The 12272-nt window shown below is 46.4% G+C and overlaps 1 protein-coding gene across 1 annotated transcript in view; it reads right to left on the bottom strand.

Moving 5' to 3' along the window:
• The window catches only part of TIAM2 (T-cell lymphoma invasion and metastasis 2), a 233049-nt gene that overhangs the window by 39161 nt on the left and 181616 nt on the right, over positions 1 to 12272 (bottom strand). Inside the window, 1 exon segment of the mRNA XM_010840909.1 lies at positions 6983 to 7086. Coding sequence (XP_010839211.1) covers positions 6983 to 7086 — 104 coding nt within the window.

Genomic DNA, 12272 nt, shown 5'->3' with positions numbered 1-12272 from the left:
CGCAAGGGCACAAGGGGGAGCAGCTGGAGGAAGCCTGCACCTGCAGCTCCGCTGGGGCTCAGGGTCCCCACCTCATATATGGAACCAGGAAAGCAGGGGTGGCCCCAGGACTCCCCGAGCTGAGATCCACGTCTTTGGGGGCCCCACACACCCTGCTGCCTGCACGTGGTGCCTCACCTCCCCTGTGTGCACAGGGCCCCAGGGTCATGAAGTACCCCCCAGCCAGCTTGCAGCATCTGGTGGGCCCCCCATCCCAGCCCAGGTTCCCAGCAAGGCGTTTGGGCCGCTGGTCACTTGTTGGGCATCCCCCAGCCGGAAGGAGTCTCTGGTTCCAGGTGGCCCACAGCTCAGCCAGCTGTGACTGCCACTGGCCAAGGGGCTCTGTCCAGGGATGTGTTCCTGACACGGACCCCTTGAGGACCCCAGCCCATGGCCGCAGGGATGGAAAGGGAGAGGCCACCACCAGTGAGATTTCTTCGCCCACTGGACATGCCCTCCTGTCCCAGACTGGGCCAGAGAGCAGCCCGCTCTGGGCATGACGCTGCCCAGCTCATGGGCATCATCACTGGGCAATGCCCTGTGCCTAAGCATCGCCCTAGCACTGAGATCTGGTTACCTTTCTTCCTTGCCTTCTCTCCTTTGACACTGTGGGTGGCATCGAACCCAGTGGGACAGAGAGTATGAATGATCCGTGGCCACAAAGGGTCAGCTATGTCCCTTCTAGCCACTCCCAGCAGAGACTCAGCATCTCCCGGGCATATCAGCCCGAATGATCAAGGACAGACCAAGAAAAGTGGGGGGCTAATATCCTGAAGCTAGGAAAATGGGAAATTCCCCCACAAAAAAATCCAACAAACTACAAAGAGATCAAACGGCCTTGCAGAAGCCAATGAAAATGAACCCCAGTCATTTCAAACGAGTTCACCAACTTGCCACCAAGTGCCTGCTGAAAGGAAGCAGGTGTTAGAAATGCAGAATGATGTGCTTGAGGGCTGATGGGAAACTCAACTCAACTTTGATCCTTCTCAGCCTGAGTCCTCTGTGTCCTCGGCGCCTCCCTCTGCCCTGAAGCGATGCTTCTCTTGCAAAGAGTGAACAGTCTATGAGACCCTCTAAGCATCTTACACTCACAGCTCACTCCTGCTAAGGAAAAGGCAAACCTAACATACACCATTTTTATTCAGTCACTTGAACAACCCTTTAGAAAAGGTCATCAATTCAAAATACTCTACCTAAGAAAATTAAGCTAAAGATGGGCAGGTTCTGTCTCCATGCAGGTGACAAAGAGCTAAGAAGACTCAAGGGTCGAGGCCCTTGGTTTCCCATTCTTTTTTATCTCATGGGACAGCTTCAGCAGGCTTTGACCACAGACACTAACTTTAGAAAGACTCGGGAGGCAGCCCAGTGACTGTCTCGCATTAGATGAGTAGAATGGAAAAGCATTCAGAACACGAAAATATATGAACCGGTCGGGGAGGGGGACCGCTCACCCAATAATCCCTCATGTCTGGACTTCCAGTCATCTATGATCCTTTCTGCAACACAGGTTTGGGACTACTGTTATTTTTACTTACAGATGAAGACACACAGGCTTATTAGAAAGGCTGGGTACCTTGCCCCAGGGTACACAGTGGTTAAAGCCTGGTGGCTCAGAACACAAATTCCAGTTTCTTACAATGAAATGAAGAGTTCTTTCCATTGTACCACTGCCTGTCTACCTGGAACTGAATCTCTTCAAAAAATAATTGTCTCACTAATCAGACCCCAATTAATTTCTCAGGGACCAGTTTGCTTCAAAGATGCTACCTCTCTGTTCATCCTTCAGGAATTATGTCAGATGGCATGCATTTAGACATTGGTGTGTTTAGTTTCTGAAAAAGGATCATGATTATATTAATCTATTGAATAGCAGCCATGTGGAAAGACTATTTATAAATAAGTTCTATTTGCACTTGACTTTTTAACCAAAGCATCTTACAACCAGGAGATCCTAAAATAACACAGGCTACTCAGAGAAAGGTAAAAAAGACATATAATTTAAAATGCTGGAAAACAAATCATGTGACCCACGAATCCTTTTCCTTTAGCTTCTTAGAGATGCAAGCTCTTAAAAGCAAACCATGTGAGAAACTCAAAAGGTTAAGCTAAATGGGTGAGCAGGCATTAAATATTAAATGCAAGTTAAGATCATGCCGGGTACCAAAACCTAATCATCAGTGCATGGCCCTTTTTCTACCTTGAAGAACTAAACAGGACACAATACAAACTAAAGCGATTAAATTGCAAAGAGCACAACACACAGTTGTCAAGGCTCTATGTCTCCAGATTCTCAAAGCTCGCTGTTCTACCAAAACAACGCCTACAAACTGCAAAAATAATCACTGCCAAAGCTGCCCTAGGTGATTACATAAAATTATTCTAAAAAGCTGAAAAAGATTACTTAATCATGAACAATGAAAGTAATAACGCTGCTTACCTTGTAGAAAACAGGTTTCAGTCTTGTGGGTTTTCTTTCAAAGCATTAAGCCCAATACAAGTATGCACAATGCTCCAAGAAAATTTGACAAAGCCTAAAATTATTTACTGTCTTCAAATTATCCTTCTCTCTTTTCAAACATCTTTTACAGAGCAAATATTCAAAATTTCCCTAGTTCTTTCTGATTTCTTTATATTTCAAAAAGACAGGACTATTATTTCAGACATCCATTTAGAGACCTATGCAACCCTGGAAAGAGAGAGGACAAATTGATAATGCCACCAAATAACGACTATCTGAGGATTCTCTTAACCTGAGCTATAAAGAGTGCTTGGAGAGTACTGCCAGGATCCTTCTGGAAAGAAAGGCTTATCTTCTCTGCCTAACCGCCTTGAAACATTTCAGAGGAAAAATCAACTTTCAAGACAGAGAAAAGAAAACCACGCACGCATGCCTGCGTTTGGATCCGGAACCCACATGCCTGAGAATCAGATCCCTCGGTTTACTTACGTGCTGTACTTAGACAGGAAAAGTTCAGAGAAATCTTCTCCCTCTGGGAGCAACGATTCCATCTACAGTCGGCTGTTGGGAAGTGAGTATGACAAGCGTTCTCTCTCACTCTCATCCCAGGCGGAGGGGGAAAAAAATCCCAAACTGCTCTTTCAAGTCACATTCACAAGGGCATCCTAGCGCCACCAAGCTCTTCCTCCAAGGCAGCCGGGGGGGTGGGGGTGGCTGCGGATTTCCACCTCACGCCCTGAGCCCGCTGGCTCTGGAAAGGTGCCAGGTCAGGACACATAGGGAGACGGTAGAACCACCACCCACCAGTGCTGCATCTTCCCAGCCAGCTCAGAGGCAGCAAACCGCACCAGCAGCCCTTCTGTGGGGACCGCTTCACACACCTCAAGTTCCCAGAACAAACCAGAAACTCCTTCAACCCCCTCACCTCCCAAAGAAACTGTTTATTCCTTTCAAACTCCAAACTGTTATAATAGTGCGAGCTAATTGCTAACAATACTGGGAGGGGGGGGAGGCCCCCACACAGGGGAGGGTGACGGGGCACACAAAGAGCCGTGACAGTAATAGGCACCCTTGAGGAGAAAGAAGGCAATCAATTATAACCCATTTGCAGAAATTGCGGGGCTGTCAAAAGCCCTACTTACAGCTGCGCTTCATCAAGCCAGGCTGCGTTTGATTTTCAAGGGAAATTATTCCTTATTCTCAAATCTAGTATACGGTGAGTAAAATACCCCCAACAGCCCAGGTTCCACCAGGGTCTTATCTGTACAGAAGTTAATGACCCCAGAGAGGGCTAATGGGCCAGCGTGGGAAGCCCAGGAAACAAGGAGGTCTCCCCTCTGGGGAGTGACCACCTCCTGTGGGCACCAGGGGACATTGCCAGGGCCATCGGACACTGGGCACGCATCATCGAACTCCCAGATCACCATTTGAAAAACAGACAAGCATTGCTGTTGGATGTAACCCACTGTTTCCTAGGCGGCTAAAAATAACAGAAATTTTATTTTTTAATTCTTCAGTTCAAAACCTCCTTTTCACTACCATCCATCGCTGTGATCACTTCTGATGATCACAGATTCTTCTCTGCCAAGGAACAAAGAATATGTAAACTCAGTAGCTGCAATGCATTTGCCAGAATGTTTTAAAAATGTACTGACATCCATTATTATTGGTAGATATCTTCAGATTTGAAAAAGATGAGATGATAACTGCTCTAGACTTGAGAGGAATTTGACGGCAAGTGCTTAACATGCTAATATTCTTTTTTAATATTTCTTTCTTCTGTATTCCTTGGCATTCCTTCGCTTTATCCTTGAACCATTTTAGCAAAATGAAAATGAGCTCAGAGGGCTCCAATTTCAAGCTGAACTGCATCTTTCACTCCTCTTCTAAGTTTCTAACTAATGCCCCGATGCTCATTTTATAAACCTTTGCTTAGTTATGATAAGTGCTGTTAAGTAATAGAAATGGAAATAGCCTCAACATGGTAACTTTCTGCAGATTTATTTGACTGAATCTTAACATAAAACTTGGAAAAGCATTTCCTTCTTAAGAACTGTAACATGGAACTCAAACAGATTATAGCAGAGAGGAAACCATTATCCCTAATGGCATCAATGACTCTCCCCTACCCCCAGGCTGCCACCCTGTGCCAGTGCCCCCAGGCACACGATCTTAGACAGCCTAGCTTCTTGAGGGTTTCCTTAGCATTTGCCTTGTTTAAAAAATTTAAGAGAAATTTCCCCAGAGGTACAATGGATGAGAATCTTTCTGCCAACACAGGGGACACAGGTTCGATCCCTGGTCTGGGAAGACTGAGCCCCTGTACTGCAACTACTTAAGCCCATGTGCCTAGAGCCCCAGCTCCACCAGAAGAAGCCACAGCAAGGAGAAGCCCAGGCACCACAATAAAGAGTAGTCCCTGCTGGCCACAGCTAGAGAAAGCCCACATGCAGCAACCAAGACACAGCACAGCCAAGTATAAATTAATTTTTCTTTAAATTTAAGACAATGCAAGCCAAACACATCCATTTGATGCTCTAGGATCCACTGCTTCATACATACACATGCATGACGAATTTGAGCTGTAACACTGGATTCCCAAAAGTAAATAACCAACTGGAGTTGGAACAGAGCAGAAAGACTAAAAATCCATATGACTTCAGTTTAGTAAAAGAAATTGCCTCCTGGGTATAACCAGACCAGTGAAAGCAGTTTAGGAATTGGTTTGCATGAGGAATTGGGAAGAAAGAGAAGGGAGATTTTGGAGGAAGTGGATAGGGAATGGGGTAGGAAGAGGAATTCAGGGGGTGAGAAAGAAAAACAGGGAAGAGAGGTAAGGACCAGGTGCCAGGAGCCACCAGAATCGGCCCTGAAGCTGGTAAGCTCTAACCCCATCCCCCCAGCCCCACTACGAAGGCCACCAGTCACTCGAGGCTGTGCCACTGGCCATGACGAAGGGACCAGCTCCTGGCAGCATTAGTTTAAACCCAACCGGGGTGTGGCCAGGCTGTATATTTTATTCAAATGCCTGTGATGGTTTATATTTCCTCCATTCTTGCTTTGTATTTAAGATGAAAGTGAGAGAGAAAAAACATGAATAATCTCAAAGTCAGTTAAAACTGGACTCTGTACTAAAAGACATCATGTCAGACAGACTACTCCTGAAAGGAAAGCTGGCTGCTGCTGCTGCTAAGTTGCTTCAGTCGTGTCCAACTGTGCGACCCCATAGACGGCAGCCCACCAGGCTCCGCCATCCCTGGGATTCTCCAGGCAAGAACACTGGAGTGGGTTGCCATTTCCTTCTCCAATGCATGAAAGTGAAAAGTGAAAGTGAAGTCGCTCAGTCGTGTCTGACTCTTTGCGACCCCATGGACTACAGCCTACCAGGCTCCTCTGTCCATGGGATTTTCCAGACAAGAGTACTGGAGTGGGTTGTCATTGCCTTCTCCGGAGAGCTAAAAACAGTTAAAAACGCAGGAAAGGAATGTGACAAGCATTGGTGAGGATGTGGAGAAACAGGAGCCGTCGTACATTGCTGGTGGGAACAGGAAACGGGTGCAGAGTGGTCTGAGCTCAACAGTCGGACTGCTCCGCAGAAAGCTAAACAGAGAATTACCACATGACCCAGCAATTCCACTCCGAGTGGCATACCCTAAAGGAGTGAAAACAAGCTTTGAAACAGATATTTGTATGGCGGTGTCACTGCAGCATTACTCACAACAGTCTAATGGTGATCCAATCAGTAGATGAGTGGATAAACAAAATGTAGTATATACATACAATGGAATATTAATTGGCCATAAAAGGAGTAACGTTCTGATACAGGCTACCACACGGAGGAACCTCAGAAACATTACACAGAAACAAAAGGACAAATATTATATGACCACACTTCTATGCGGTAACCAGAACAGGCAAATGAGAAAGTATAATGGGGGTTACCATGGGATCAGTGGGTTAAGGTATCAATAGGCAGTTATTGTCTAACAGGTACAGGGTTTCTACCTGGCAGGATGAAAAAGATCTGGAAATGGTGATGGCTTACACAACACTGTGAATGCACTTAATGCCACTGATATACACTTCAAAATGGCTATGACCGGAAACCGTCATATGTTTTGTGTATTTTACCACAACAAAAAGACAACATCCTTAAAATAACCTTCAGCAAAATAAAAGTAGTAAAGGAAAATTTTAGTCATTTTATGTGACCTTCAGAATACCTGAACACAGATTCTCCTTGTCAAACCACCCTAATGTATGAATGGCCACATTTGCCCTGCTCTTCAGAGTCAAGGATTCCTACTAGAACTTCACTTTCAATAAAGAAGGAAACTATTTTCTTTAAAAAAAAAAAAAAAAAAAGTGTGTTGGCCATTGGACCTAGGGGTAGGATAACTCCATCTTTTCTTCCCCCACCTCAGGTGCAGGCAGGAATTAATACCTGCCTGCTATGTCCTCCTTTAAGATTTGGGACAGTCTTACCCTGAATGTCTGCTCCTTCTTCTCCCTGTGGGAAACCTGATCCAGTGTGCCATCAGTCTGACTCCTTTTCAGGCCAGTTGTGACATCGGGGACGTTGCTGAAATCTGCATGAAAAGTGACAAAAACATAGGCGAGTTTGGCCATCTGCACAGAATGGTAGTGACTAGCTTAAAGGCTCAGATAGACAAAGAGAGCAAAGGAAAAAATGAAAACCTAGAAGGCAGGACATCATGGTTCTCAGTGATACAGTAGTTAGCATATGCACAGCTGGGCTTCTGAAATAGACCTGGGCCCTGGCTAATGGAAGCAGCATCATCTGACTGTTTGCTCAAAGAAGGCCAATGACCAATCAAAACAATAACTTAAATGCCTGGCTGATTTTGTCAAACTTGACTGTTGTGCAAACTTCACTAAGTACTTTATATAAAGTGTTGCTCACTTCCCTTTATTTTTGGCTAAGTGATGGTAAAGGATAACTGGGTAAACCAGGGATGTAGCACCATAGATTCTTATTACAACCCACAACCTGCTCATTTGCAAGCATAATTGTTCTTTTTCTGGCATCAACCACAATTGCAATGTAAATCGAAAGTCCCAAGAGGAAGAGCAAATCTTCTTAACTTCCAGAGTCAGGGTTAAGAAATAATATAAAAGGTTAAGAAATGATATAAAAGGTTAAGCAGAGCATGTGGTTTTCCAATCTGCACTTATACATGTACACTATTTTCAACAGTTCTTTCCAGGGGTTCTCAAATTAAACTCAAGAAAGATGAAATGACCAGCTTCTATCAAAACCACACACAGGTTTTCATTCTAATTTTTGTATTTAGTAGACTTTCCCCTCAAGTAGGCAAAACCATATGGTTTCTGATTCCAGTTAACTATAACAAGCCATAAAACTCATACCTGTCTGAGTTGATCTAGGCATAAAAGACAGGGATAGACGCTGGCAAACCATCCAGCATGTGGGGGGCAAGGACAGTGGGCTCTAGTAGACCTTTAGAAGCTATGGGAGCCCTGGGAGGTTGATGGAACTCATGGACAGAAATGCTGGTCCATGATCCAGGCTGATATTACCAATCACTACACAAGAGGAGACCTAAAGAAAATGTCTTAATGGTCTACAGAATTCTAGAGCTCTTATTTCTTCTTCCTTTTTCTTCTTCTAACACCCCAACTCCATCCAGAAAAGGACCACATTGTCTAAGCCACACTTCACTGTTGTTGGCTGTAGAGTAAGTTAGCCCCATAATGCAGTGCTGATCACAAAAGCATGGGCCATCCCCGAGCAAATTTTAGGAAGCAACGACAGATGGGGATACCGAACTCACCTCTCCAGGCCCCTAACACCGCACCAGAGAACAGTCCACTCGCCAACAGGCTGACCACGTGAGAAGCAAGGTCAGACTCTAGACCAAACGTGATGCACCACTGGTCCTCCACCACTGAGGCTGCTACACGCACCTCTGTGTAAGGAAGACCAACCAAGCGAAAACAGGCCACATTCCTACTGTATTCAGCACAAACGCACCTCTCCATCCATGCATTCAACACGCACTTTCTGAGAACAGGCCCTTTTCCAGGCACTGTGCAAGGTGCTGGATATACAAAGATGATGAGACGCAGTCCCTGCTCTCAGGATGTGCTTCTGATGCCGGAGGCGGGAGACAGAAAACAAGCACAGCAAACTACCAGAGATGACGTTAGAAGAAACCACACGGGCCGAGTAGGGCCACTCTGGGAGGAAGTTAATTCTCCCTGGGGCCCTAACAGCGTTCAGAGCAAAGCAGACACCTCAGCAAAGTCTTAAGAGGGGATAGTGGGGGCCAGGGAGGGGAAGGTAGCCCAAGGGTAGAAGAATTGAATGGAAGGCGGGACTTGGGCAGAAAAACAGGCCAGAAGTCACAGCAACAGAGAGGGAACGAGGAAGAAGGATCCAAATGAATGCAGAATAGCATGAACACATGGAAGTCAAGTGAACAGAGAGTCTGTGCAAGTCAACTCCACAGGTCTCCTCTTTGCCACCTATTTCATGAAAGGATATGCAGACAAGGAAGGCATGAAGGCAGAGTGTGGCTTTCATGTCTCAGGTGACAGGGTGGATGGGTACAGGATGGGGCAGGAGTGGGCAACCCAAGATTGGCTTTGCCAGAGCTGAACCTGAGATGCACGTGGACCATCCATCGCAACACACCCAGGTGTCTGGTAGTGCAAGAAAGGTCTGCACAGGAATGCGGCTTTGGAGCCATCATCATGCACTTGGCCGTGAAGCCACAGGGATGGATGGTGCTCCCCGGGGAGAATGTGCAGAGTGGGACAAGAACAGGACCAAGGAGAGAACCCTGGAACCACCAAGCCACTGTGCACAGGGGAGGAGAACTCTAGAGAGAAGTCACAGAGAAGTACAAGGGAATCAAGAGCAATGTCACAGACGCCATGAGATAAAAATGTACATTACCTAGGCAACAGAGTCAAATTTGCTTTATGTCTGCCTTTATCTTAAAAATAAAAAGCTCCAATATTTCCAAAGAGTTGTATTAAATACAGGACACGCAATCAACGCATTTATCCATGATGATGATTTCTACAGCACCTACTCTGTGTCAGGTACGCACTAAGTTCTGGGGACACAAAGATGAAGGTGACCTCAAGTCCCCTGAAGATCTCAGAGACATCACGGCCACAAGGAGCCTTGGAGCCCCGAGGCGCCAGATGGATGCTGGAGAAAATAACACGGCTGATGTCAAAAGCGGGTGCCAAGTTTGAGTTCTGAGTCATCTCTTCAACATATTCACAAAATTTTGGAACTTAGATGCTGGAAACTCCCAGAACCACCTTTTATCTCTTACAAAGGCAAAGTGCTTACCTGCTAACAGAACATATTTCATGCCCTTCCTCTCCAAAGCCAGCCCATCCCAGGACAAAAGGCTTTACTATGAATCAGAGAGGTGCCACTTAATTGCATGGAGCCCCTGGGTGCAGCTGGCATCCTCTCTGAGGCAAGACCTGAACAGGAAGGATCACAGGATCCAGTTCCCACCAAGGCTGGACCCTGGGATCCCAGAGAAGGACACAGCTCTGCCAAGACAGGAAGTCTTGGAGCTGTTCTGCTGCCCAAATTGCAAGAGGGTGACTGGTATCTGGATCCACAGACTCTCTGGGGTGACTGACTCTTTCACCAGCCCCCCGACAATGAGCCAGCTCTGTCCTGGAGGTGACAAAGCACAAGGAAGCCCAGCTTGACAAGTGTCCTCCACCTTGGATCTGGGTCCAGGAGCCTCGGATTTCAACTGAACCTTGGTCCCTGTCTGTAAAAAGAAAAAAAAAAAAAAAGCAGCATGCCCTTGGTATTCTGACTAGAGGAGAAATGAGAACAAAGTAGGTTCTGGAAGAAGAGCAGACCGGCTAAAAAGAAGTATAGGCCGGTACAATTCGAATGCTGATTTACAAAGTGGTTTTAAACAGGCACCGCGCTGACATCCTGTCCTGGGTGCCAAACGCCTGTGTATAGCCCCACTTACACTCTGCCCACGGCCTGAGCACCAGCTGCTAAAGTGAGTAAATATATCCTTCCCCTCCCAGCCAAAAATGGGCTCCCCACCTTTGGAGAGCCTCCATGCGGTCCTGCCCCCTTGACACTGAGTTGGATCACTGGATCCCTATCACAGAACCCCAGGCACGTGCTTCCTGCCCACCCCAGGCTCTGCCGCTGCAGAACAGATGTTCAGACGCACAGAAGTCCTTAGCCACTGTGGTTGTAAATAATGAAAGATAACCAAGTTGCAAACTCAAGTCAAGACATTTATTTATAACCGGTAAATACACTCTTTTGTTTTTCTCACCTTATTCCCTATGGAAATTAATAATTTGGGGTGAGGTCTAGCAATTCAAAATATCTAACATCTGGTGCTGGAGAAGCCTCTTGAGAGTCCCTTGGACAGCAAGGAGATCAAACCAATCATTCCTAAAGGAAATCGACCCTGACTATTCATTGGAAGGACTGATGCTGAAGCTCCAATATTTTGGCCACCTGATGAGAAGGAGCCGACCCATTGGAAAAGACCCTGATGCTGGGAGATATTGAAGGCAGGAGGAGAAGAGGACAAAAGAGGATGAGATGGTTGGATGGCATGACTGACTGAATGGACGTGAGTTTGTGCAAATTCCGGGAGATAGTGAAGGACAGAGAAGCTTGGCATGCTGCAGTCCATGGGGTCGCAAACAGTCAGACATGACTTAGTGACTAAACAACAACATCTAATTGGCTGACACGAGCTTCTGCTCAATGGTGAGCAGAGATGTCTCAAGTCTTAGGCTCCATTCCTCCGTGTGGACCACGAATTCCATTTATTCATTCCTTGGTCAGATGGGCACTGCACATTCGTGGGGCACCAGGCCCTATGTCCGTGTGGCACACGAGCCCAGCCCCAGACACCTCTCTCTTAAAAACACACATTTTTAGAGAGTAATGACATCCTGGGCAGGCTATACCAGGAGTTGACTGTCCTCTGCTTTCTTGCACTCTCTATCGTGTCTGTGGGGGACTGAGGGAAACATGGGACTTCAGGTATGAGACCCCTGGAAACTCAGTATCTTCCAGTTCTGAGCATCAGTACAGACCCCACAGGTAACACAGTCAGCCAAGTAACTGGCAACCCCAAACTCTTTATAATAAAGGGCAAACACCTGTGTTCAATAACATCCTGGGTACCTACCTAAAATCAGAAACGTTAGGGCTTCCCTGGTGGCTCAATGGTGAAGTCCAGCTACCAATGCAGGAGACAGGGGTTTGATCCCTGGTCCAGGAAGACTCCACATGCTGTAGAGCAACTAAGCTTGTGTGCCACAATTACTGAGCCTCTGTTCTAGAGTCCAAGAACCGCAACCACTGAGCCTACGTGCCGCAACTACTGCAGCCTGAGCGCTCTTGAGCCTGTGCTCTACAACGAGAGGAGACACAGCCGTGAGAAGCTCGTGCACCGCAACTACAGAGTAGCCCCACTCGCTGCAGCTAGAGAAGAGACTGTGCAGCGATGAAGACCCAGCACAGCCAAATACATACATTATTTAAAAAAACAGAAACATCAGAATAAATGTTAAAGTTAAGGTCACTTCGCCCACTCGGCTTGTAATCTAAATTCCAAGTTTATATTTCCATCACTTCCAAATTGAGTTGAACAGTTAATATGCAGGAGTGTGAGCTTGGACATTCATTTCCCCTGGGCCCATAAGAAGCAATAGGCTATCTGGGTACTAACTCTGATGTGCACAAAGGGGACTCTCATGAAAC

Source organism: Bison bison, unplaced genomic scaffold (assembly GCF_000754665.1).
Source record: "Bison bison bison isolate TAMUID 2011002044 unplaced genomic scaffold, Bison_UMD1.0 scf7180017864148, whole genome shotgun sequence".
Taxonomy (NCBI): Eukaryota; Metazoa; Chordata; class Mammalia; order Artiodactyla; family Bovidae; genus Bison; species Bison bison.
The sequence above is the reverse complement of the archived record's forward strand: the minus strand, read 5'-3'. Positions and strand labels throughout refer to the sequence as shown.